At 47.2% G+C, this 25,495-nt stretch overlaps 1 protein-coding gene and 1 pseudogene across 1 annotated transcript; both read right to left on the bottom strand.

The window, feature by feature from the left end:
- Nucleotides 1-394: 394 nt before the first annotated feature.
- Nucleotides 395-17,234, bottom strand: LOC117862988 (UDP-glycosyltransferase 92A1-like; annotated as a pseudogene).
- Nucleotides 17,235-19,164: 1,930 nt separating this feature from the next.
- Nucleotides 19,165-20,651, bottom strand: LOC117865734 (probable histone H2A variant 1). Its single transcript, XM_034749975.2, has 4 exons — nt 20,505-20,651; nt 19,768-20,372; nt 19,338-19,680; nt 19,165-19,230 (listed from the first exon to the last, which is right to left on the bottom strand). The coding sequence occupies exons 1-2, from the start codon at nt 20,622-20,624 to the stop codon at nt 20,094-20,096; spliced, it is 399 nt and encodes a 132-aa protein (XP_034605866.1). The 5' UTR covers nt 20,625-20,651; the 3' UTR covers nt 19,165-19,230; nt 19,338-19,680; nt 19,768-20,093.
- Between the last annotated feature and the right edge of the window lie 4,844 nt (nt 20,652-25,495).

Raw genomic sequence — 25,495 nt, 5'->3', positions numbered from 1 at the left:
TGGACGTCGGCGGGGACGTGATCTTTGAGTTCTTCACGGTGAGCCCTAATCAGGTCCTTGTCTTCTTGCGATAATGGTTCGTCAGAATACACGAGCCCGATGGCCCGTTCGAGTTCAGGGCTAAGGCGTCGTGGCTAGGGAACAGAAACAACATATAACCACCTAAGATGAAGTGTTTTAGAAGAATCGAATTAAAAGAAGGCGGAGGTAGATCTTTTACCTGGTCAATAGAGGAAAAAGAAGAAGATGAAGAAGACATGGCCGCAGAACGCTCCGATGGAAACAAGTCAGGGAAAAAAAGAGAACCAAGTAAAACAGGCGCTTTCAGGAGCGAGACCAAGGCTGGTACTTATAAGTAGAGAAAGCGTGGATGTTTGGTACGACGCGTCCCATCGGAAAAAAAGGGCAATAAATAAGAGAGCGCCGCGAAGGACAGTCAAAAGGGGCATTAATGTTCTTACAAAACGACCAGTACTTTTACAGATCGCCCAGAAGGGCGTTGATGGCCGCAATTGCTCAACGTCGGATCTGATTGGCCGAATTCAAAACCCGTTGGTCATCCTCTGCCGACCCCGGGACTTCTGACATGTGGCGGTGGAGTCTAAGGGCTTCATGGGCCAGATGCTGCCTCTCTCGCTTTAAATCGGCGATGACGGAGGGGAGCTCCTGAAGCCTCTTCTCTTCAATGGCTATTTCTTGGGTTACCTGCTCCATCTCCTTGGCGAGTTCTGCTCTTCGGCGTTTGAGGTGGTCTATCGTGCCGACGAGTCCAGGGCTGGAGTCCTCGAGAAAGTGGATTCGTTGATGTACCTCCTGAGCCTGACGCTTGTATGAATCTTCTTCTTCACGAGTCTTGATTAGTTTGGCGCGATCGGCCATGTGACGCAGAGCCCTGAAGACCGGAATCCGCATTGACTCAATGTAAGCGGCCGGCGCCAAGGCTTCTTCTGCCTCCTCTGGGACTCGCCCGCTGACATCACCAAAGAGTTGTCGAATCGGCGAAGCATCCTCTACCAATCGGCCAATGTCCTCTTGAAGAAGGGATCGTATGCTTTCGAGCTTGGCGCGGACGTCATCAGGGACGGAGCTCAAAGTAACCTGATGGGAAGCGACTTCTTCATCATCAGAAAGCGCGACCGCAAACGAGAAGAGGTTGTTATTGGGGGTGTCCTATTCCTGTAAAATGGTAGATGAAAAGAAAACGAGTCAGCTGATAGTGGTAGCAAATCGGCCAATAAAGGTTGGGAAATTTCTTACTTCTTTAAAACGGATTTCCTCCGTCGGCATCTGCGAGACCGCCATTCTTGACTCTGGGACTGGCACCATTGGCTCATCGGAAGAAGAGGACTCAACAACAATCAGCACTCTGCTCGGGCCGGCCTCTTGAAGGGTGACCGATGGTTGGTCGGGTAACGTGCTTAGCGTACCAGTAACCTGCGTCGAAGTGCGTAAGAGCATCATCCAAATAGTAGAGGGTTGGGTTGAAGGATCATATACCTCAACAGGAGGGGGTGCTGGCATTTCAACAGCTTCTTGGGACATCGCCGATTGATGAGGATTTACTAGGGCAGTCTAAGCAGCCTAATATAGGAAGAGTCAGTATTGAAATAGCGGATTGGGAAAATCGGACAGTGGGTTTACCTGTATAGCCTCCACCAATAATGACGCGGCGGCTGCTCCGGCTTCTGTGGCGACTTGAACGTCGACCTCTTTAGCAATCGGAAGGGTTGGCACGGCCGAAGTTTCCGCCGATGCGATCATGGGTGGATCGGCCGATTCTGTACGAGCACGCACTCGACGACTGGTCTTCTTGATAACTTTCTTCTGCGCCTGTTTCGCTTGACCGACGATGTCGTCTACAGAAGGGGCATGATAGCCGATGAGGGGGAACGCTGTGTACGGATAGCGCTCCTCTATCGGCCGACCACTCCGGCTACGTTTTGGGGAGCGCGGCTTTCAGACTGAAGCAACAGCAAGAGTCAGTATATATGTGTAAAAAATGAGGGGAGATGAAAATCGGCTAGGAAAAAGAGAGGTACCTCGGCGTTCGGGTCGATGTTGGCTGGATCCAGGAGATTGCAGTATACTGCTGCAGAAGCGCAGAACAAGTACTGTTTCCATTCGGCCCACCATAGCTTGAATTGCTGAATGGCGAAAGGAGCTACTATCCAGCCGGTCAGATCTATGGTGCTGGAGTCTGGGATCCGATCACGCAGCCGGCTATAATCAAGACCCTTGGTGAGTTCATCTCTGAACTTTGCTCGGCCAGCGAAATATGCGTAAATCGGCAATTGACCTAGGCCGAATTGCCGTGCTGCAACAGAAGGGTTGTAGAACTCATAAGTAGGGGCATCTTTCCCCGAGAAAAAGTTTGCCGGTAAGATCCCCGGTTTGATTAATTCATCTGTGAGGTTTTCATCCAATTGGCCAGTGGTTGAGTCAAAACAAGAAGGGAGTTCGAAGATTGGGTCCTCCCTCTGATAAGGGAACCAGCTGGTTGCATCTTCGCTGAAGCCATTATAAAAGCACCTGAAGTATTCGGCCACCTTGGTAGCGGAATATGAGCAACTAGAAAAGGCCGATACCGCGTCGCCGAAGGACGTACAGCGGTGTCGGATGGTGGGATTTTCTGCCGATTCGATGTTGGGGAATGTCATGTGCTCCACTCGTTGCTGGGAGATCTTGCTCATCTACAGATTAAGCCACAAGTTGATGAACCACCAGGGTCCACCGGGGTTTCCAATTGGCTCCCCTTGGGATAGTTTGACGCCGATTTGGTGCAGCATATGATAGGCTGCTCCCAGTAAGTGCTTTCCAAGGGGAACAGAGGCCCCTATCGATAGTGCCTCGGCTAGAGCCTGCGTATTGGTGGATGGACTAGCTGCTCTCCCACAGAAAAAATGTTTCTCTAGCCACATCATTAGGAAGGCCGCGTGCTCTCTGTTCTCGACTGTTCCAGCCCTTCTGTTGCATCTGATGAATCCCTTCCATCTGCCGATTCCCTTTGTATCCAGCCGATGGGAAGTCTTGGCCAGAAGGCGAAAAGGAGTATCTGGAGAGGAGATGTCAAGGCCGGTCAACATGACCACATCGGCCAAGGTCGGAGTCATAGGTCCGTGTCCAAAGAGGAATGCATTGAGAGCATCGGACAAGAAATAGGAAGTTGCTATCACTAAGGGCTCGTTCCTTTCCATTTGGGATAAAGATAGATCAATGCACTGGCCGATTTTGTGCTCGTCCCATTGAACTCTCTTGGAGGCGGCTATCCGTTGGTACCATTCTCTCCAGCCGGGGGTTTCATTCGGCCATGACCTGAAGGTACCTGACCAGTGATCTAGGTCTATGGTTGATTGCTTAAAAGGGATCCTATGGGTTTCCAAATTGATTAGGTCAGTTGGATCCGGGTTTCCCATGGGACCGAGACAGATAATGCCGGGAGTTTCTGTGAGGCGAATGGTAATCTGATGCCTAACCACCTAAAAAGGAAAAAGGGGGTGCGGAAGTAAGAACGGATCTAAAGTAAATGCATTATTGTTAAGGAAAGTTTCGGTAATGACCTCTGGGATGAAGCTCATCGTAGTTGGCGGGATCGCCGATAGAGTTGCAGATGCTGAAGCCACTGATGGGACTTCGGTTGAAGCCTCAACTCCCGCCGATGGAGCTCCTTCTCCCGTCGATGGAGCCGCCGCCGTTGCCACTGGAACTTCTGCTGGTGGAGCCATCTCCGGAGCTTCGAGTGTTGGTGAGGTGCCTGAAGGTGCCACCATTGGAAAAGTAGGGAGGAATGTAGATGGAAGGAGATGCCGGGGAAAAACTGGAAGCTAAGGAAGGCGCTGGAGGAAGAAGAAGGCCAGTGCGCTAAAGAAGGAAGACGTGAGCTCGTAAGGAGGAGTACGGGACGTGCTGATATTTAAAGGTGGTCTGAGAAGGGGTAAAAGCGGAATTTTTACCGCGCCGGCGTTTCGATTTTTTCGGGAGGAGTGGTTGTTGTGGGCGCCCGTTTCGAAAAGATTGCAACCATCAGGCTGGAGACCGCGAAACGGAAGGATATTTTCAATGCGTTTGTTTCGGAAGGGAAATTGAAAAGAATTTCGAAGTAAAGACTATGTTTTACTCCAAAACTGGGGGGCATGTGTTGACGTCAGATTTTGACACGTATGGAATTGGCGTCAAGAAAGGAAGAAATCAGGAGATGTGGCAAGACACAGAGGTCACGGTTGGAAATCGGCCGATTGGTGCTATAGTTGAGGATCGGCCAATTGGTGCTGCAGTGTTTCCGCAAATGGAGTTGGTAGAAATCGGCCGATTAGGAGGCTGGAGCAATTGGGCCGGTATGGGCTTAAAGTGAACTATGAAGATAAAGAGGAGTCAGCCCATGAGAGCATGATGATCAACTCCAGTACGAATCATACTTGTAAATATTCGTTTTCATTTAAAATTAGAGATAGAATTCTAGTTGGTTAAGAAATCGTTTGTAACAGGCTATAAATAGCCACCTTCATAGATCTGTAATCACCACCAAAGCAATACAACAAACTACTATTTCCTCGCACTTACTTTCGAGCAGGCGACTTTGCCAATACTTTTCTTCTTTTTCACGAGTTCATACGGGTTGGCGGGGCTGCATCAACTTGATCTCCGGCCGATTCTGTAAGTTCTGTTTATTGAGTAATATCTAAGCTTTAACTTCGGGCGCATCGCTGTTGTTTCGTTTAGATTTATTCATTAGTTATCGATATTCACTAGAATCCTAGGTCTTGCCTGTTGTTCTAGTTTTATCACCAGTTATCCAGCTAGGAATTGGAACTTTCGGCTTTCTTGTACTTCATTATTCAATCTATTGTTTTCTGCATAGCCGATTTAGATCTATTCCTAGTGTTGTTGCTGTAGCGTTGTTTAGGTTACTCTAGCAGTTTGCTTTACTAATGCTACCCGATAATCGGCCGCATTATAGCTGATTTCTTTATTACAGCAAATTGGCCGATTCGCTGATAAGCTATCTCGAGATCGGAACCTTAGCCGATCGCAACCTCTAGGATCTGACACGTTTCTTTCCTTGCCAATCAACAGATCAGATTGGCTGGCACACCGCGCGAATCGCACCAGGACGATCACCCGAACAAGAGTTAAGCAGATTCTCCCGGGTCGTGTGTCCGACGCTGGGGATTCGATCAGCCGATTTCTAGCGCCAACAGCTGATTTCAAGGTTTTTCGCTGACTTGAGCCCCAATTTTGAAATGCTTCTGAGGTGAATTTGACCAGAGTCCAATAGAGAAAGTTGTTGTGTAAACTAGCTCTCAAACTCTTAGAAAGGGTTTTGCTAGCGTTCTGTTCAAGTTTTGTGAGATAAGCTTAAGCCAACATGCATGGTTGAACAAATTCCAGACTTAGCCTAGATTGCAGATTGGGGCTGGGTTGACCAAACTGGCTGACTTTGACCTGGGCTTTGAAAGTCTTCTGTGCAGATTTCGACCTTACTCCTTTAGTAAAATTTGTTAAGGGCTTGAAGCTCTAAAACTTTTGTATAGAGTTCAGCTTTAGTTAATTTTGGAAAATTTTAGATAAAGAGCTCCAAAGTTGGCACTTTATCTATTTTTCTTAAATTGACACAGATTTGAACTTTGAGTTTTTGAAGGTCTTTTGCTCAGATTCAAACAAAACATCAAAAATAAAAGTTGTTAGAAAAGTTGAGTTATACAAATCTTAGTTGGACAGATTTTTAAGTTCTTAAGCAAAAATTTGAGTTATGGTTTAACAGTTGTTTATCTTGTGAGGGCAAAACTGTCTTTTTTACTTGTCTTCATAACTACCACTGATCTTCTTTATGCTCTAATGACTTTTCTTAGGATTAAATAGGGTTTAAATAGGCTAGGTTGTTACAGGAAGGTTCTAGTGAGGTATATATCATTTCTATTATTTTACCCCATCTATAATGTCTTATTCGTTATTACTATATACTAATTAACGAAACTTGAACTGTTAGCCCTCTAGATCGACGAACCGTAAGAAGCCCTGAGGTCATACAAGGGTGATGGATGGGAGGCTTGTCATCATGGAAGTCATAGAAGAAGGCAGGACGGTTGTTCCCGAAAAGGTGGCAAAGAAGTACGTGAGTCAGATTAGGGCAATCGTATGGGACAACGTGCCCATCAGCATTAGGGAATGGAGAGGCAAAAGAATTAATCCATACGCGCTCCCGGATACAGAAAAGAATATGATGTCAAGAAATATTTCACATTTTCTGAAGGATATATTGAAAAGGATCTAAAAGCGTGGACGCTGAAGAAGATGGCCACACAATTCCAAACATTCAAGAAGATACTAAATGCCAACTACCTTAAGAAGGGCCGAACTCCGGATTTCGATGTGTGGCCAAAGTTGAGGGACCACTTGATGAGGACATCACCTGCTCGGATACAACCATATTAGTAACTTTTGATTTACAGGTGAAACTATTCTTTACCATGATTATATTTGATACATTTGATGAATTGATGTTGCACCATGATGTGTGTTCGTTGTCAATTTCAGAAATACATACATGGATCAAAAATAGTGTTAAACATACATGGAAAGTATGGAGGACCAAAGAAGTAGATTGGGGTCAAGTCCAAGTATTGCCAACGTCCTTCACCAGGCCACCACGTCACTTTTAGCCTAAGGAAAGAAAGAGATCCAATCCAACACGTTTTGGGGCTGGATTCGGACAGCAGCTCTGTGCCAACTTGCAACGGCCGCCACGACCTCATCCAGACTCCGTTTTGGGCGTTCAAGTACTTATTGGAATCCTTATGAAGTATATTTTCATATGGATCTAGACTCATATCCATATCTATTCTGAGGCGGCCGCAATCACTGAAATACTACCGAGAGGTTTTCTGTCCAGAGGTGTTGCGTCGCCTTATTTTGGCCCAATGAGCCGTGTATCAAGTTGAGTAATCATTCAACGACGGTACTGTGCTGGTCCTAGGCTAAACCATGCTAGAGATGTGAGCCTAGGCACAAAGGTAGTCAATGAAAAAGAGCAGCTAGCACAACATGAATAAAAACAATAGATTCACATATTCAGGCCCTTCTTTTTTCTCCTTCTCTTATCTGTTTTCTTTCTTTTTTTCATCTTTATTTTTCCTTTTTTTGCAGGAGCCTAAAAGTTTTGTGTGCTACTATAACAACCAAAACAATAAGGCTATCACACACAGCCCCTTTGAATTCAGATTTAACAACTCTTGTTAATACAGCAAATACGAAAATCTCTAGGAAGATTGCGGAGCGCTCGGAATAAATTTTGCTACAAGGTCAGATCCGTTGGAAAGAACACAACTTCAGCTTTCTAGATTGTATTTAATCTCCCAAATTGAACATCATATAAATCCGTGGTGGTAGAAACGCAGCAACGATGTATATGGTGATGGTGGATGTCGTGGTGACCAAAACGTGATAGAACTCAAAACTCTAAAGGAAAAGACACTAAGACCAGCAACTCGACACAACCGATGCAATTGAAAACTCAACAAACCCTAACTAAGCAGTGCTAGCAAAGGCTCAAAGGGTTTATAGGATTACGGGTAAACTAATCTACTAATTTTTTTGGCCTTTTCTGGACTATGGGAAAGTAAAACAGCGAAGGATTGGATGTCTCTCACCGATAAACCTTGCTTTGATTACCAACTGATATGAACACACTAGGGTTGATTCCCGATCTTTCGATGAGAGAGGCATGGATAACTCGATTGGTGGATGGAGATGACATTCACGGCCCGACTACAGCCTTCCAAACTGCGCCTTAGCAACCGATACACCACCTCCAATGGCTGCCGCGATCTTGTGGAGCGTGTCACCCAGCCACTACGGCACTCATCCTGCAAGCAATTGAAGAACTAGCAATAACAAATATGACAAGTACTGAATTTACTAGATGAAATGAAGGTTTCCAACTCAATCTCAATAAGGTGGGGTTCCGAAGATAGGAAGACGGGCGGCTGATCCAGCACGCGCGCTTATAAGCAAGTAGCGAGAGCTAAACTCGATCTAAATAAAACTCAATCTGTTTGTGGCAGCTATAATCCTTATTAATACCTAGGAGGATGACCAAGGGGGTGTTGGGGTCATGCTCCAACCCTTGGACATGTTCCTAATGGACCCAACTTTATATATGGCCCATTGGGCCAAAATAAGGCGACGCAGCACCTCTGGACAGAAAATCTCTTTGTAGTATTTCGGTGATTGCAGCTGGCTCAGAACAGACATGGATATGAGTCTGGATTCATATGAAAATAGACTTCATAAGGATTCTAATAAGTACTTGAATGCCCAAAACGGAGTCTGGATGTGGTCGTGGAGGCCGTTGCAAGTTGGCACAGAGCTGCAGTCCGAATCCAGCCCCAAAACGTGTTGCATTGAATCTCTTTCTTTCCTTGGGCTAAAAGTGACGTGGTAGCCTAGTGAAGGATGTTGGGAATGCTTGGACTTAGCCCCCAATCTACTTCTTTGGTCCTTCATGCCTTTCATGTGTGTTTAATACTATCTTTGATCCACGTATGTATTTCTGAAATTAACAACGAACACACATCATGGTGCAATATCAATTCATAAAATGTATCAAATACAATCATGGTAAAGAATTATTTCACCTGTGAATCAAAAGTTACTAATGTGGTTGTATCCGAGCAGGTGATGTCCTCATCAGATCTTCAATGAGAAAATACGTCAGAAGGCCGAAAGGCTTATCAAGAACATTGAAGATGCTAAGGCTGGGATGTTGAAGGTGGACCGAGAGAATAATGATGTCACATTGGCCCTCGGGAATCCCGAGCACCTAGGATGTTGCCAAGGGTTCGGGGTCATTCCGTGGAAGTTTTCATTCCGAGACAACATCGCCTCGTACAGAAGCCGCAAGCGAAGAAAGGAACAGATCGAGGAGAGCTGGCGGCGCATGCTAGAATCCAAAGTGCATTCACAATACGTAAGAATACAGGAAGAAATCAATCATTGAGTGGCCCACGCAGTTGCGGAGTTGGCCCAATCTGGAGCACTGCCAGATCCAAACTTCGCCAGCCCTTCTCAATGCCTCGGGAGCAACTGTGCTTCTACAGGGCTCCTCGATCCATAGATGCCAAGATTACCCGTGGACGAGCAACGGTTTGCTGTGGATGCCATCACGCAACGCACCTCATATGAGCTGCATACACCGGTCGGAGGTATACTTATACATAATATTTATGCAATCTTCTCAATCGATCCACACCTCAGGATCGGAGTTTAATAACTTCTTTATTTCTGCTCTATGTATAGGTGGTGTACGGGAGTGCCTTTCCAATCATGGCAGGGCAGACAAGCCATGGTATGGAGATTCCACCTGGCCACGCCATCATCAGCCTAGAGCAGCTCACCGATAGCCAATATGAAGGCCTAGAGCTCGACCTCCCGAGAGGCGATGGGGAAAGGACATTAGGACATGCGCTTCACAGGACCATTCTATGGCGCAAACGCTACATCATCATCCCCGGCACGAAGGCACCTCCTCAAAGCTCAAGACCGCTCCCCGTAGATCCCCAGCAGTGACCATCTCATCAAAGCTCAAGACTGTCATCTCCAACACAACCTGCTCTAGGACTGTCGCTTTCTGGTCGATCAAGGTCTCCATCTCTACCACATCCTGGTGGTGGGAGCGATGATGACGACAACAACACCCCTCCCCGATCACCGTCATCGGGACTAAGAGCAGCCCCGAGCAAGGAACCTGCAGCACCACTTAAGAAGTCGTGACCACCACTTCCTAAGCCAAGACAGAGAAAGAAGAAAATAAAGAAGCTTGAAGTGACTCATGAGGAATGCTGGGAGGTAATGATTCATGCGGAACGCTGGGTTGAAATCCAAGCAGAAGCCAGGGATTGGTTCAAGAAACAGGCTGAAGACAAAAAAGCAAGGGAGATCGAGCCACCGCTAGTAGATCGAAGAGAATTAAATTTTTTTTATGAGGATGCAAGAAGGAGCCAAAAAGAGGATACCACTACTATCGAACTACGAACGGGCGTTAGTCAAGGCTGATGAGAGGAAAAAAAGGAAAGGAAAGTCATCTTCCAGTGGTGCTGTCCCCGACCTTGAGCATCTACCAGAAAAAGACGCTAAAAAGATAGCAGCAATGCCCTTGAATCAACAAGCACAAGTATTGCAATTCATGGAAGAAACAGGTATGGGACTTGATGAATGTCTAGGGGCAAGTTGAGCTACCAGCTGCACCGCCAGTTGAACCAAGATGGACCTTTGAGCTAGGCAAGTCTCTGGTAAGGCCTGAGTTGGAATGGAAGCTATCAACAAAGATGTACGAATTCCATTAATGGTACATGAAGGTGTCCACCGACTCAAGGGAGATGTTCGGCCTTAAGGTAAAACGGATAGATTTTTACGACGAAGGCGAGAAAGTCCTGTGGCTAGAATTCAAGGATATATACAAAGTGTACCATCATGATGCCCTGGACATCTCTCTGATCAGTGTCTAGGTTCTGTAAATGTCTGTTTATCTACATGTAAATTTTGGCTCATATGATTATTTTTTTTTCGTGCGTCACCGTACTAACTTCGTCTTCCATTTTATGTAGGATGCTAATTCAAACGTGCCGATGAGAGGCGTACCTCCATATTGGCTTCATGGATCCATCCGTAGTTAACCAAAAACAGATACATGATGCGCCGGACAAAACCTTGGTGGAAGTATACAATTTCCTAAGACAAACAAAAATTCAAGGATTTCATACTACTTCCATACAACTTCAAGTAAGTGTGTGCATACCGTATACTTTTGTTTTCTTTTTCCTTACCTGATTAATGTTAGTTAGATCTAATATATATGAACATTTACGTACGCAGCTTCCATTGGATCCTCATTATAATTGAGCCTAAAAGAAGCCACGTCACTGTCTTCGATTCGTTGAGGAAAGATCCGGTGGAGTACCAAGACATGCTAGGCTTGTAATAATTCTGGACCTTTATCTCTATGCAAAAAATTTGTTTCCTAAATTTTCACCTAATGCTATATCATCCATTATTTTAATCCGCAGCGCATGCAGACAATTCATCAGGATACACAAAGGTCCATTCAAAGAAAAACTTACATGGAACACAGACATCCCAGTACGTATGAAGTTTGCACATTTTATACATTCTATAACACGAATATTTCATAACTTATTTTTTTTCCCATTGAAGTGCTTAAGACAGGAACCCGGGAATAATCTATATGGTTACTAGATCTGCGAGCACATGCACAGTTTTGTGGGATCTAAGGGAAAGACGCCGTCGCACAACTATAAAGTACGTAAAATAAAACTAGAAATAGTTAATTATTTTCTACCTCCTTATATTTAAAGTATGTAAAATAAAACTATAAATAGTTAATTATTTTCTACCTTGACCGGAAGATTGTAGGTAGTTTGATTTGTATAATACGCTAAGATTTGTATAGTATGCTAAGAATTGTATATATAATAATTATATAAATACTAGTTATATTCGTTTAAATACTAGTTTGATTTCATTATAAAAAAAGTCCCAACTACTAAAGGTTAACTAAAGGGGTACGTATGTGATGCATGAAATTACAGGTGCCATGCAGGTGCCTACATGGCGTGCACCTGAAATTTCAAGCAGGACTTTAGTCTCGGTTGGAAACCCAAGTGGGACTAAAGGGGGCCCCCTTTACTCCCGGTTGGTAGCGGGACAGGGCCCTTTAAGTTTTACCAACCAGGACTAAAGGGGGGCTTTACTCCCAGTTGAAAGATCCGGGACTAAAGACCCCCCTATTATCTCGATTGGTTTATCCCGGATGGATTTTCGGGAGATTTGCTCCCTACCAACCGGAACTAAAGGCTAGTTTTCTACCGGTGTAGTAGGAGCAGTAGAACTAGGAGGGTGATCATCGGTACCTGAGTCCACATACATATGGAGCTGCACATCCTGAAAAGATGATGGTGAATTTCCTGTTGCATCTTGCATGTCTCCATGACTAGAATTGTTACTATTATCATGATTTCTTTCCTCCCCCTCCCTAGAAATACTGCTATCAAAAGAAGAAACACCTGGAGCAGGCACAAGAATTGAGCCTATAAGAATACCTCCACTAAAATTCTCCCTCTCTTGTCCTACTACAGGTGGGGATAGGGCAATCCTTATGTCATTGGTGGATCCAAAATAATAAGGTTCATGCTCACGAATTGTCACATCCATACTAATAAAAAAACGATGTTTGGAGGGACACCAACACCTGTACCCCTTTTGAGAAGGAGAGTAGCCCATAAAAACACATTTGATGGCACGAGGGTCTAACTTTCCAACAGAATTTCGATAGTCATGCACAAAGCAAACACAACCAAAAACCTTTGGAGGAACCACAAAATCATTTTGCTTCAAAAGACACTCTGCAGGAGTCTTAAAATCAAGTGCACGAAGCGACATACGATTTATCAAATATGTTGCTGTTTTTATTGCCTCCCCCCAAAAAAACTTCGGGACATTCATGGTAAACATGAGGGTACGAACAACTTCAAGAAAATGTCTATTCTTATGTTCTGCCACACCATTTTGTTCTGGTATATTAACACATGTGGTTTGATGTTCAATGCCATGAGAGGCAAGGAACTATCCAAACTCCATGTTAATATATTCAGGGCCATTGTCAGAACGTAAAGTTCTGATAGTTGTTCCAAACAGGTTTCAATGAGAGCACACAAACAGAGAGCATATCACTTTTACGCTTCAATAGATAGAGCCAAGTGTAACAACTAAAATCATCAATAAAAGTCACAAACCACCTATGTCCCGAAACAAAACAAACCTCACAGGTCCCCAGACATCAGAATGTACCACTTCAAAAGGTTTGTGACTTCGCAAACACCTACTAGGATAGGTTCCCCTTGTATGTTTAGCTAACTCACATGCATCACATACAAGGGATTCCTTAGGACATAATTGGAAAAGAGAGGGATAAATACGAGACATGCATCACATACAAGGGATTCCTTAGGAAAGATGACCCAGCCTTCGGTGATGGAGTAACAATTCTTGACTAGGAGACATGCAGGTTGCAAGAGCAATTTCATCACCCCCTTCATCAAGGTAGTAGAGTCCATCATGCATGGTCCCAACCCCGAGGAGTCTCCCTGTTCCAAGCTCCTGAAAAGCACAACAAGTAGGATCAAACCAACATCTACAATTTAGGCTTTTAGTGATGGAGCTAATCGATAAAAGATTGACAGGAAATTTAGGAACATGTAGAACCGGAGATAAGGACAATATCTTATTACACTGGACAGTTCCACGTCCTGTAGTAGGTGCCATGGCATCAGCAACATGAACTTTGTCTTTACCTGACGTAGGTGTGTAGGAAGTAAATAATTTTGAGGCTCCTGTCGTATGGTTTGTGGCTCCAGTATCAATTATCTATGATTTAATAGGTTGGTATTGACAAGATTTCCTACCTTGAGAGGTGGTATTATAACCAAAATCAACTTTGGAGGAACTATAGGAGAACGGCGAGCCTTTGAAGAGTTTGAGCTTGGATTTAAACCCCTCAAGAGCTTGCATATCTACCACTGGCAGCTCCCTTGTAGATGCCGTGTGATTAGCTTGTCATTTATTTGAACCTCGTGCTCCCCCTGGCTGAGATCACCCTTTCTCCCACCAAGGTGGGTAGCCAATCAGCTCAAAACACATGATCTCTGTGTGTCTTTTCTTCTTGCAGTGACTCAAATCACATGACGAGCCCCAAGAATGTCGGCAATACAGGCAACAACCACAAAATCAATAAAACGAGTTGAGATCACTCCGGATTAACCCGCCCTGATACCATCTTGAAGATTAATCGGTGGTATTTGGTTTTGGGTTCTTGAAGGAAGCCATAGAGATGGGGAATCTCTGGGGCCTTCTCACGATCCCCTTCTCTGCTGTTTCTTTTTGTTTCTATACACTTAACAGCTTGGTCCCTAGAGACCTTTATAATTACATTATACACCAACACCTCTCTTTTGGACGCATTCTTTCCCAATGTACTGGATTGATGAAATGCAAATTATTTCTACACACTGTATGAATAATATATCCAATTTTGGGCTGTACTAAGATGAACAGAGAGTGTCTTCTGGCCAAGAGCAAAAGCGATGATCTCTACTAGGTTCGTGTAGAAACAAAATGCATATTGGGCTTGATAGTTCTGGACTTCTGGTTACATATACACCATTTATGCTCAGCAAATCCAACAAAGTTCACTATGTACCAATTGCAGCCAAACAGGAAGAATTTCAATCTGCAAGATGTGGCGTGCTTTTGTCCATGCCACCTGCGGGCTGCGGCAAGCTAGCAAATGGGGGAAAGAGTACTATGACTGCAAGAGCACCATCATCCTTATGCTTCATACAGGAAGGATGTCCAAAATGAATTCCTAATTGACAGATCAGCTGATGACAGTGAAGTGCTACATTCTTGTACTCGCGAGTTTGCACAAATGCCTAAAGCTCAAATCGATTTCCTATATACATTGAAGCTGCATATACGTGTAAAACGAGCCAGAACTAGCACCCACATCCCGCAGCTCAGCACTCCTTGTCAGCGGTACCACTGCCATGCAGCATCGAGGTGAAGAACTCCTGCAACACTTCCGCAGAGGAGTCACCATCCTTGCTCCGCGACCTTCCTATCAGCTCCTGAATCTCCTTCGCGCACCGCCGCATCTCGGCCCCCTTGGAGGTGTCTCCCAGCACCGTCTCCACGGCCTGCGCCAGCCGCGCGCGCTCAACCGCCGGCGAGCTGTCCCCGTGCCCCCTCGCCACCTCCACGCAGGCGCCCCACTCCTGCTCCAGCATCTTGCAGTTGAAGAACTGGTCCCCCTGAAGCGGCCACCCGAGGACGGGCACGCCGTGCGCCACGCTCTCCAGCACCGAGTTCCACCCGCAGTGGCTCAGGAACGCGCTCGTCGACGCGTGCGCCAGGATGCTCAGCTGCGGCGCCCACCCGTGCACCAGGAGGCCCGTGTCGTTGGCGCTCATCCTCTCCTCGAATCCTTCCGGCAGCCACTTGTCGGATGTGACCGTGCCCGTGTTGCCGTTGGTGTCGTCGAGCACTATGGGCGGTCTGATGGTCCAGACGAATGGCCGGCCCGTGAGCTCTAGCGCCGCGGCCAGTTCCATCATTTGCTCTGGGCGTAAGCTGTTCTGGGACCCGAACGAGATGTACAACACTGAAGACTTGTTACGGGCGTCCAGCCACCGTACGATGCTGTCGCTGTCGGGCTCCCGGTGGCTGGTGTGCTGTATCGGGACGCGTACGAGCGGGCCGATGGGCAGGACTGGCACGCCCATTGTTCGCCGGAGCATGCGCAGCCCGGCAGGCTCGAACTCCTCCCACTAGTAGAGAATTGGCTTTCCATACGTCCCCTTTTATCCCGGTTTAAAGTTGGTCCGGGACAAAAGGTTCACCAACCGGGACTAAAACTTGGTCACTGGTGGGGGGCTTACCAACCGGGACCTTTTATCCCGGTTGCAAAGGCTAGTGGGAAAAAAAGACTCTGAGAGGCCTTTTATCCCGGTTTGAAACACCAACCGGGATAAAAGACCCCCCCCTTTTATCCCGGTTGGTAACACCAACCGAGATAAAAGGGTCAAGAGCCTTTTATCCCGGTTTGTAATACTAACCGGGATAAAAGGGGGTCATTTATCCCGGTTGGTGTTTCAAACCGGGATAAAAGGGTCCCCAACGAGGTGACTGGAAGGTGGCTGGAAGGGGATTAAATCCTCGAACCCTTTTATCCCGGTTGGAAACACCAACCGGGATAAAAGGGGGTCTTTTATCCCGGTTGGTGTTTCCAACCGGGATAAAAGGGTCCCCCACGAGTTAATACAAAAGGATAGCATCCCCTACATAGTCAGATGTGGTGTGTAGGTGGGATGGTAAGGAAGCTACGCGCGAGGCTGGAGGTTGTGGGTTCGAATCCCACGAACCGCGCACGCGCATATTTCACGTGAAAAATCGCGTGACTTGCGACTTGCGCGTGTGGGGGGGTAAAAGACCCCCTTTTGTCCCAGTTGAGTGACCCGGGATAAAAGACCCCCTTTTGTCCCGGTTGGTTTAGCGCATATTTCACGTGAAAAATCGCGTGACTTGCGACTTGCGCGTGTGGGGGGGTAAAAGACCCCCTTTTGTCCCAGTTGAGTGACCCGGGATAAAAGACCCCCTTTTGTCCCGGTTGGTTTATCCCGGATGCATTTTCGAGATATTTGCACCCTACCAACCGGGACTAAAGCCCAATTCTCTACCAGTGTCCGTGGTGTTGACGAGGAGGGCGTCCGTGCCGTACCCGAGCAATATCTGCTGGCGATAGAAGACCGACCACGGGTCCGTGCCGTCGGCGAGGAGCAGGTGCCTCGGCAGCTGTGAGCCGTAGACGTTGACCTCCGGGTGGTCCGGCAGAACAAATGCGTCGGCGCCGGGCCCGCGCAGGTGCGGCAGGTGTTTCCAGAGAGAATGGAACACCGCGCTGCCCACCGCAACGCAGGAGACGAAGAATGCGTGCCTGGCGCCGAGCCGGCGCGCCACGGCGGTGGTCCACGCCAGGAAGGGGTCGGCGACGACGACGCAGGCGGCCGGCGCGCGCCGCCGTCCTCTGTGCCGGCGAGAACGCCGTTCATGAAGGCGTCGAAGGCGGCTTGGAGCGAGGGCGACCCGGTTGACTGGAAGAGCTTGAGGAAGTAGCGGACGTGGATGGCGTCGGCGGAGTCGGCCCCGGCGGGCAGGCCGTGCTCCTCCGGCGAGAAGGGCAGCGCGTGGAACCGGAGGAACGGCACGGCCGCCGCGGAGGCGCTGGTCCGGAGGGCGGCCACTTTGCCCGGGGTGGAGACGAGAGTGATGACCACCGAGGGCCGCGCGGCATGGAGGCGTCCGGCGAGGGTGAGGAAGGCAGCAAAGTGGCCCTGCGCCGGGAACGGGGCGAGGATGACGTGCATGCTTTCGTCGCCGGGCATGGTAGTGGGCATTCGCTCTGAGGGAAACAACAACCAAGTTCCAACGTCCTCGTTCTGCTCCTCTTTTTTGACCATATGAAAGGGTAGGCGGCGTAGAAATCAAGGGTTTGTTGACTTCTCAGGTCGTCGATTTCGAGTGCTTACGGTTGGATTTAGCTGCCTGGTGCTAGTTGCCTGATCAAGGGTGCTAGCGAGCACCTGAGACTCACGAGTTTGGGTAAAAATTAGGTGGAGATAGGATGCAAACCGCGGCTCGTGCGTCGTAGAGCCGTACCAACCCTCCGTATTGGTTTTTATGGTACTAGCAGAAATGCCCGTGCGTTGCTACGGATCCTTACTTGCTCTCATGTTATTATTCGTTTATTTCTAATATGCTGGCTTCGCTTCACAATTTGTTGGTGCGGTATCCCTAGTAGTTCTCTCTTTGCAAGTATAGTAGTAGAAAACATTAATGGATGGTTTGATGCCATCTGTTTATTACGTGGAAACCACACATGGAAATAAAAAATTCCCCGCTTAATCTCCGCTCTATCCATTCATTTGTCCTCACCGTTGCCTAGGCAAGCATTTATCCTCCACGTGCCTAGCCTCATTCCCGCTTCAAGCGATAGGCCATAGCGCCTCTGACCGCCATGAACAGGAGTACGTTCTCCTCTTCTCATTTCCATCCACTTCCCTTTTATAATCCACTCCAAATCGTTCCAATCAATTACAATATCGAGCAGATGTGGAGACCTTAGTTCCGAATCCGAAGGGGATCGACGTCATTGAGGCGGGTGTTCCCAACCAGATGGTGTGGTGGCCAAGGTGCTGAGGTCACCGACAAAGACGATGATGCGGAAGTGGTGCTTCCCGTTAGCAGTGAAGTGGCCACCTCACGCGAGCGCAGCTCCGGAGGGTTGACTACGGCGGATCCGTTGGGCAACGGTGCACGAAAACAACCTAAAGGAGCTAGATATTTTTCTATTTGCCTGACACTTCATCAAGAAGACTCTACACTTCAGTTTCTACACTTACAAGCATATACAAAAGGAGCTACTGTTGAGATCATGAAAGCATTCTTTAAATAGCCAAGTTCTTTCGGTACCAAAAGATCACATAACCATAGTTCAGAGTACTAATATAGGTGACATGCTATTACTATTAGTCAACAGTCACCTTCCACTTCCTGATGATGGCAATTGCACTTCTAGATCCAATGGTATAAACCCCTGTCCAGAGCCACCAGAGCTCGAACCAGACCTCCGACTTAACCCTGGTGAAGGATTTATGTCATCAACTGTCTATAAGCACGCACAACTTAAACTTATTCATTTCTCAACTCACCAGGACTTCCAGGAGTAAAGTTCGGCAAAAACCAGGATCTCTCTCCTTTGCTTTTCTTTGGGGAAAAAAGATAAAAACATCCCAGGAAGGTTCACAATGTGATGTTGCATAATGCAACCTGAGGCTAAATTATGAAGGTAATATCACCATTACACCCTCTATGCCATTTCCCAGGAATGCCCTGGCAAGTACACTGTCATTTTGCATTAATAAGGGGGCAAAGAATAACCATCCAGCATCCAGGGACATAGTTAATGAGCAGTTGAGCACCCAGAAATGAGCCCAAAATTAATCCGCTATGCAGGAATGAACATGGAGATCTTAATCTTTATGCGAGTGTGCCAGGTATTGGCTTGTGTACTTGTCCACCTTAGGCCCAGAAGAACCATATTTGTTATCATAGTACTCCACACATGCAGAACCAACCAATGCAGCAAGGGTTAGAGCCTGCGCATGCAACCTGCAAAAGTCAACAGTTTATGAGATGTTAGGATTGTGAGTTTTCAAATAATAGCATGATAGAATTGAATAAAAGTGAAGTCGTCTGGAATCTGTGTGTATTTAAACAGCTGCAATTTCTATATTCAGTAATACATGCAGTGGCTACAGTCTACGTGCAACAAAGGTTGCCAATCTAAGCAATTGTTATGAAATCGTCATGCACACAATCTAAGGTCGCCAATCTAAGATCAAATTGTCATGCACACTATCTTTTTAAAACCACAGAACCCGTTATGAAATGAGCACTATGAGAAGTAACATCAGCGAAGCAGGTGCAATGGAGTACAACATGTATTGTAACCTCTGTCATACTCCGCACTCACGTTTCCTCTTTTTCAATGCCATCTGTGAAGTTCATTGGGTGAGGTCCTGTTTCCATCTCATATTCTCCTTCAGTCTGCAAATTCAATCACTCATCAGGAAAAAAGCTAATAATAGTAATGATGATTGGCTCATAGGGAAAGGGTGTTATTTTTTTTAAGAAAATAAAAAGTCTAGAATAACCTGAGGTGGAAATTCATGAGGTGTCGAGTTTCTAGGCTGTTTTTCTTGTGATGATGATGGCTGCCCTGCTTTAAGAAAGTAATAAACAGTAAAGGTTTTTAAATAAGCATTTAGCATGTTAATAGTACAATTTCTTCAAGTGAGACAATTATAAATTATGAAGTGAGTTCAGACCTGAAGATGAAGCTTTTGCACAGTTGACTGCAGTGCATTCCTTCCAGAGCTGCACAAGTGGCTTAGGATAACATAATTCCGAGGATGACTTGTCCAAGTAAGACATTAGAGCAACCAGGGGCATGTCCATAAGATCCCTTATCTTGGTTGATCGAATAAAATCAAAATTCTGCAAGTATGATAAACATCATTTTTCTTAATTAGAATGCACGGCACAGAAATTTCCAGAAAAACAGGTTAATCAAACCAAACTTACGCTGTTAACTTTACGCCTTTTTGAGACAAGGCTAGATGCATCCTTGAGCCATGTCTGATATATGTTTCCTGGGATCATCATCTGGTTATTGTCCATAATCACTTGGTCGAGTTTCCTACGTGCTTTCCGGTTCGATGCTTTAGGTGGTTGCTGTTGCTGTGCCAGGAAAAGTGCTAGCTCAGGTAAAAAAGAACAAACTAAACAATCAAACCCTTTTGCATCTAAATATTATACCCTAGATGTAATCAGGCTTCATGGATCATATTTACCTTCATCTTTTGTTCCTCTTGCTCCTCTAACTTATAGGATTTGTGTTGCCCCCTCCTTCACTCCTTCGCGGTCTTGTTGATGAGGGACTTGTGGATGTGGGGATGACGCCACCGCCGGCGATGGTCCACCTCCTCGTCCCCGCGGATGGCGAGCTGGAGGTGGCGCGGGGTGATGCGCTTGACCTTGAGGTCCTTGATGGCGTTGCCAGCCAGCTCCAGGACCTCCGCGGTCAGGTACTCCAGGATTGCGGCGGAGTACACGGCGGCGGTGGCGCCGACGCGGTCGTGGGCGGAGGCGCGGGACTTGAGCTGGCAGTGGATGCGGCATACCGGGAACTGCAACAAACACGGGGGAAATTTTAGTGCGAAATTCGAAGTTGCGCATCTGAAATTCGCAGGGAGAAACCACAGATCTGACTAATTCGCGGGTGACGAATCCAAAAGTTAGCCGAAGAAGGGGAAGAGAACCTGGAGGCCGGCGCGGGAGGAGCGGGAGACGGGAGCCTTCTTCTTGTCCTTATCCTTGTCGGTGCTCTTCGCCGCCATCGTCTTCGCCGCCAGCAGACCCTTACCTCCCTTGCCCGCCATCGCCGCCGGAAAACCTGGAGAGACCGCTCGGGCGGCGGCGGCGACAGCTCGAGCGCCGTCTAGGTGAGGCCGGCGTTCCGCAGACGGTGGGAGTCGTCCGCCAAGAGCCTGGCCGACCTCACCGCCGAGCAGCCGGGGGCAGCGGCGGGCTTCCCGCTCCGGCCGCCGGGGCGCCCAATCCCCTCCGATCGGCGACGGCGCTGATCCGTGGGTGGCGCAGGCGGGGTGGGTGGGGGGGGGGCAGCGTGCGGAACCTCCTCCCATGAATTGGGAGCTCCCACAAGCTGGGCGGCGGAAGGGGATGGAGGGGGGAGGCAGAGATGGGAGCGGAGGTTGCGAGGCTGTATGTTTCGAAGAAAGAGAAGAACTCTCCCCTTTAACCCCCTCCCTTTCCTCTTTTTTCCATCCGACCTCTAGTCTCTTCATAATAATTGGACTGCGGGTTGATTTCACAAAACGTCAAGGGGTTTTTTGCAAAATGACCACGACGTACGAAAAGCCAGGCAGAGACGTTACTTGCTTTAATAATAGGTAAAGATTATAAAATAGACTGCTACGTGAGAAAAACGCTGACATGGTAAGGGAGTTAACGATGAGAGAGGAAACAATTTCTCAAATTCAGAGAACAGCACTGATTTCTCACGTTGTTTAGGAAATAGCACTAAAAACCTATGAATTCATAGAACAGCGCTGGTTTTGCCACATAAATCTTCAAATAGCACTTCATCAACTTTTCTTACTCTTTTATTTGGTTCGGGTCCTTTTTTTCACTTGCAAATAGACCAAACTGTCCCTGCTGCATTTCAAGTATGCTGGCCTTCCTTTTCTACCTCCTTGCAAAGATCATCAATTAAATGTTAGATTAACTTTCCACCGCCAATATTACAAACAACACATGTTCTTTATCCTCCAACTCAACTCTACTCCCATCATCAAGAATAGTTGTATATAGGTTGAAATCTAAGCATGCAAAGTAAACTCATCGTCTTTCCTACACACCAATTGAGGCCAAAACTACAGACTCAAATCAAGATCGGGATGTGAACTCACACTACAGATGCGGTGTATCTTTCACCAATCACCATCCACTATGATGTTGCTGACCATCCCGCCGTCATCAATCTCACCACTGCGTGCGCTACCGGCGTCATTCTGCCCATCGCCTGTGCTGTCCAGCACACTTCCGCTCGCTGCCCATGCAATCATCGCCCATCCTACTCGATCCATGCACGTCGTTGCTTCTTTCCGATCTCGTTTTAGGGGTTAGAGTTGTTAGCAGCCACCACCAGCCATGCCATCTCGGGTGTGGTTAGGCTCGGAGTAAAATGAGTTTGCGTACTGGGTAACGAGTTGCTAGGTAACGAGTTGAGAAAGAGGAAGGGCAAGTTGGCCTTTTAGTTTCGGTGGAAAAGAACAGAAACATTGAAAGAAACATTGAAATAAAAGAGGAAATAAGTAGTAGTGTTGTTTCATGAACCATCGCTTAGCATGTGATGCTATTCTATGAAGACACGTAGAACCGGTGTTGTTTCGTGAACACCAAGGCATACCGGTGCTATTTTTTGAATTCCCCCGCGAGCGGTGGTTTCTTCCCCCACACGTTTTGTGGAGCCCACCATCAGGACCATCCCCTACTCGCCCTTATCCAGTCTGATGGCTGACCACCAGCGCAGCGCCCCCAGCCGGCCGGTCGGCCGGCCGTCACGCCATCGTGCGGAGCTTCGCAGACGTCACCTTTGCCCTGTCCGTGGCTCACTGTACCACCCTACACGCAGCCCCGCCACCAGTACGGCGCCCCCGGCCGTCATCAAATGCCTCCTGCGATGGCCGGCTGGCTGCGGGTCACCCACAAAAATGCAAAGCAGTTCTTCTTAGATACTCCAATTTCGTACGATGCCGGCACCTCCAAATTGAATCAACTGACTACTCTAATTTGGAGATCAAGGATGTGCACTTGAATCTCGATTAGCCTCCAGGTCCATGGATTACTCACTAGGGGATTCGATGCTTTGATTTGACAGAGATCAAAGTATGAGTGGTGGATTACTTGCTCACCATGGCCTCGCCTGTGTGCGCGGCTTGCCGCCCGCCCAGGGCAAGCCTACCTGCTGCAGTCACGGCTGCGCACAGCTTGCCGTGCCCACATGACCTCCACGATAGAGTAGAAGCGTGGTGTTGTCCAGCGTCCAGCCGCAGCGCTTGCACTGAAGCTCGCTCACGGTGTAGCAGAGGAAAGGGTGGGAGAGCCCGAGAGGGAGGAAAGCTCGCCGCGGCCAACCTACTGGAGAGAGAAACGATCGAACGATGAGATGGAGGGCGACGAGAGAATTTAATGAGGACCCACCAAGAAATCGTGGGTTGGACCCTGCAGTTTCTAGGAGAGTTTCTCCGTGACATGAAACTATGAGTCTGGTCATAGACTTTATGGGTTGGGACTCCTCTAATTCGTTTAGACCAAACCAATAGTTCGGTTCCTCGGTATTATTTTTATAGAGATTATATAATATATTAAAGTCACATTGATTTTATAGCAAGCCCCTCACCCCAAAACAAACTAGCCCTAAATAGCTGGAAAGACACAAACACACACGCGTCGCCGTGACTGACCCTGAGAGGGCCACGCATCTAAGCTGCAGATCTTCATTACTGCCATTGAGGAGAACGCCGGCGAGGGTCACCAGAGGCGCTGGCATCACATGGGACCCATAAAGGCACTTGGGACTGGTGCGGAGAAGCCTCATAGAGGCTTTTGATGGATGGAAGAAGCTGATGTGGATGAACAGCATCGGCGGAGTAGAAGACGATATCTTCAAAGCCGATGAGTAGTGAATAGGTTGAAAAGGGATGAAAATATGCAAGGAGCAAGTACTAGAGGAGCACACCACTGCAGCAGAATAGGCGACGGTGAGGGCTACGGGGGAGACTGGTGCCAGAGGCGAAATGGGAAGGGCAACAACAACTCCACGCTAATGTGTAGGGCAGGGACAACCGGATGGGCAACCAGAGCTAGGGATTTGGGAGTAGATCAGGGTTGCGATGGATGGAGGAGTAAGGAAGGGGATCTGCTCGGGCGAGTGGGAAAGGGAAGGTTATTTTATTCAAGCTCATCTCGATCTCGCAGTAGCAGACGGCGTAGTCGACGACGACTACGCCAGCCATGGTGGCAGCGAGGGAGCAACGACTGGAGGCCGCCAGAAGCCCATCCAGGCAAAACGCATGACAACTAATATATACAGGGGAAAGGAGGGGCTGACCCTTGTCCCTCTCGCTACCGACGAGATCGCCGAAGGAGGAGAGGAAGGGGGCCAGAACAGGAAGATCCTTGGGGGGAGGGGGAGGGAGGGAGGTGCTACAGTGAAGAGGAGGGCGGAGGGGACAAGCAAGAGAAGTCTCTTTTGCATCCAGGTGGAGAAGTTTGTTCCTCGGTATTTTACAAAATTCGGTTACTTGCATTTATGACGATCAAATTTTTCATTTGGTTTTTGGTCTTGACCGAACTAAAATCACATATAGCAAATACGCAACAAAAATTGAAGAAACAATCAACCAAATATTAGTTACACATGAGTACATTTGGGAAACAGTCAATCAACAACTCCAATCCTTCTCGGTAGATGGATCCCTAATATCATTGAACAAATCCTCCCAACAGAAAGGCAATAGACTTGACATTGGATCAGCAAAGCAGCAGGGCAATGAAGCCTTGGATCTATTGCCCTTTGCTTGAGCTCTACATGGATCCAGGAGCCGCCCGTCGTGATGTGACGAGCGACGACCACGAGCGGCTAGCAGGATGTAAACCATGAGAGGGAGACCCGCAAGAGCTGAAAGGGAAGGGAGGAAGCATGAGTGGGGAGAGGGACCATGGAGGCCACATGGTCAGCCGCTGGTCGGGTGCTGCCACTGCGACGGAGGTTGTCAGACAGGGGCAGTGGACCAAGCCTAGAGGGCGGTATAAAGTTGGGAACGTGGTTAGCCTATCTCGGCATCCCATGGTTGCGTGTTCATTATATATGTCAATGCATAGAGATTATATGAGTTGGTTTACAACTTGGGGAGTAAAGCACATCGATGCAACAACTCTATCTACGAGCTAACAGATGAATCTCCTAGCTGCATACATGCTAAACAACCTGAAGAGAGAATCTTGGGCGCAGCCATGTTGTTACAACAGATATACAATTTAACTTCTAACACTCTCTCCCAATCTAAGCTAGTCATTTTCTCAAGCTTCAGATTGTATCTGAACTCTTCAAATTTCTGAGTAGGGAGTGGTTTTGTGGAGCCATCTGCAACTTGATCACGTGAAGGAATTAGCCGAACATGCAATTGTTTCTTTGCAACTCGCTCATGATCAAAATGGAAATAAATTTCAATATTCTTTGCTCGTGCATGAAAGACCGGCCTTGCAGATAAATAGGTAGCTGCCAAGTTATCAGACCATAACAATGGTGACTGTTTTAAATGTACTCCAAGTTCAGCTAATAAAGATTCCATCCGGATGAGTTCTGCAGTTGCATTTGCCATAGTTTTAATTTATACTCTACTTCTGTACTCGCTTTGGCTATAGTTGCTTGTTTTTTTAGCACTCCAGGAAATTAGATTTGACCCAAAGAACACAGTAAACCCTCCGGTTGACCTGGGACATCAATACTTGCTACCCAATCCTCATCTAAGAAAGCACTTAGCAAGAAAGAATCTGATTTGATAAACTTCAACCCAACATCAATGGTAACCTTTATATACCTAAGTATTCTCTTTACTGAAGTCCAGTGCAAGGTAGTAGGAGTATGAAGGAATTGGTTTAGAATATCACGTGAGGGTTTGCAATCAATCATACATGTTCTATTTAGAATATCACGTGCATATTT

This window comes from Setaria viridis, chromosome 7, assembly GCF_005286985.2.
Source record: "Setaria viridis chromosome 7, Setaria_viridis_v4.0, whole genome shotgun sequence".
Lineage (NCBI taxonomy): Eukaryota > Viridiplantae > Streptophyta > Magnoliopsida > Poales > Poaceae > Setaria > Setaria viridis.
The sequence above is the reverse complement of the archived record's forward strand: the minus strand, read 5'-3'. Positions and strand labels throughout refer to the sequence as shown.

Excerpts from the sequence above, each read along its gene's own strand:
- LOC117865734 (XM_034749975.2), bottom strand. The coding sequence starts at position 20,624 with ATGGCGGGCAAGGGAGGTAAGGGTCTGCTGGCGGCGAAGACGATGGCG. Across the intron at positions 20,373-20,504 it reads CCTCCCGCGCCGGCCTCCAG|TTCCCGGTATGCCGCATCCA; the intron begins GTTCTCTTCCCC and ends TGTTTGTTGCAG.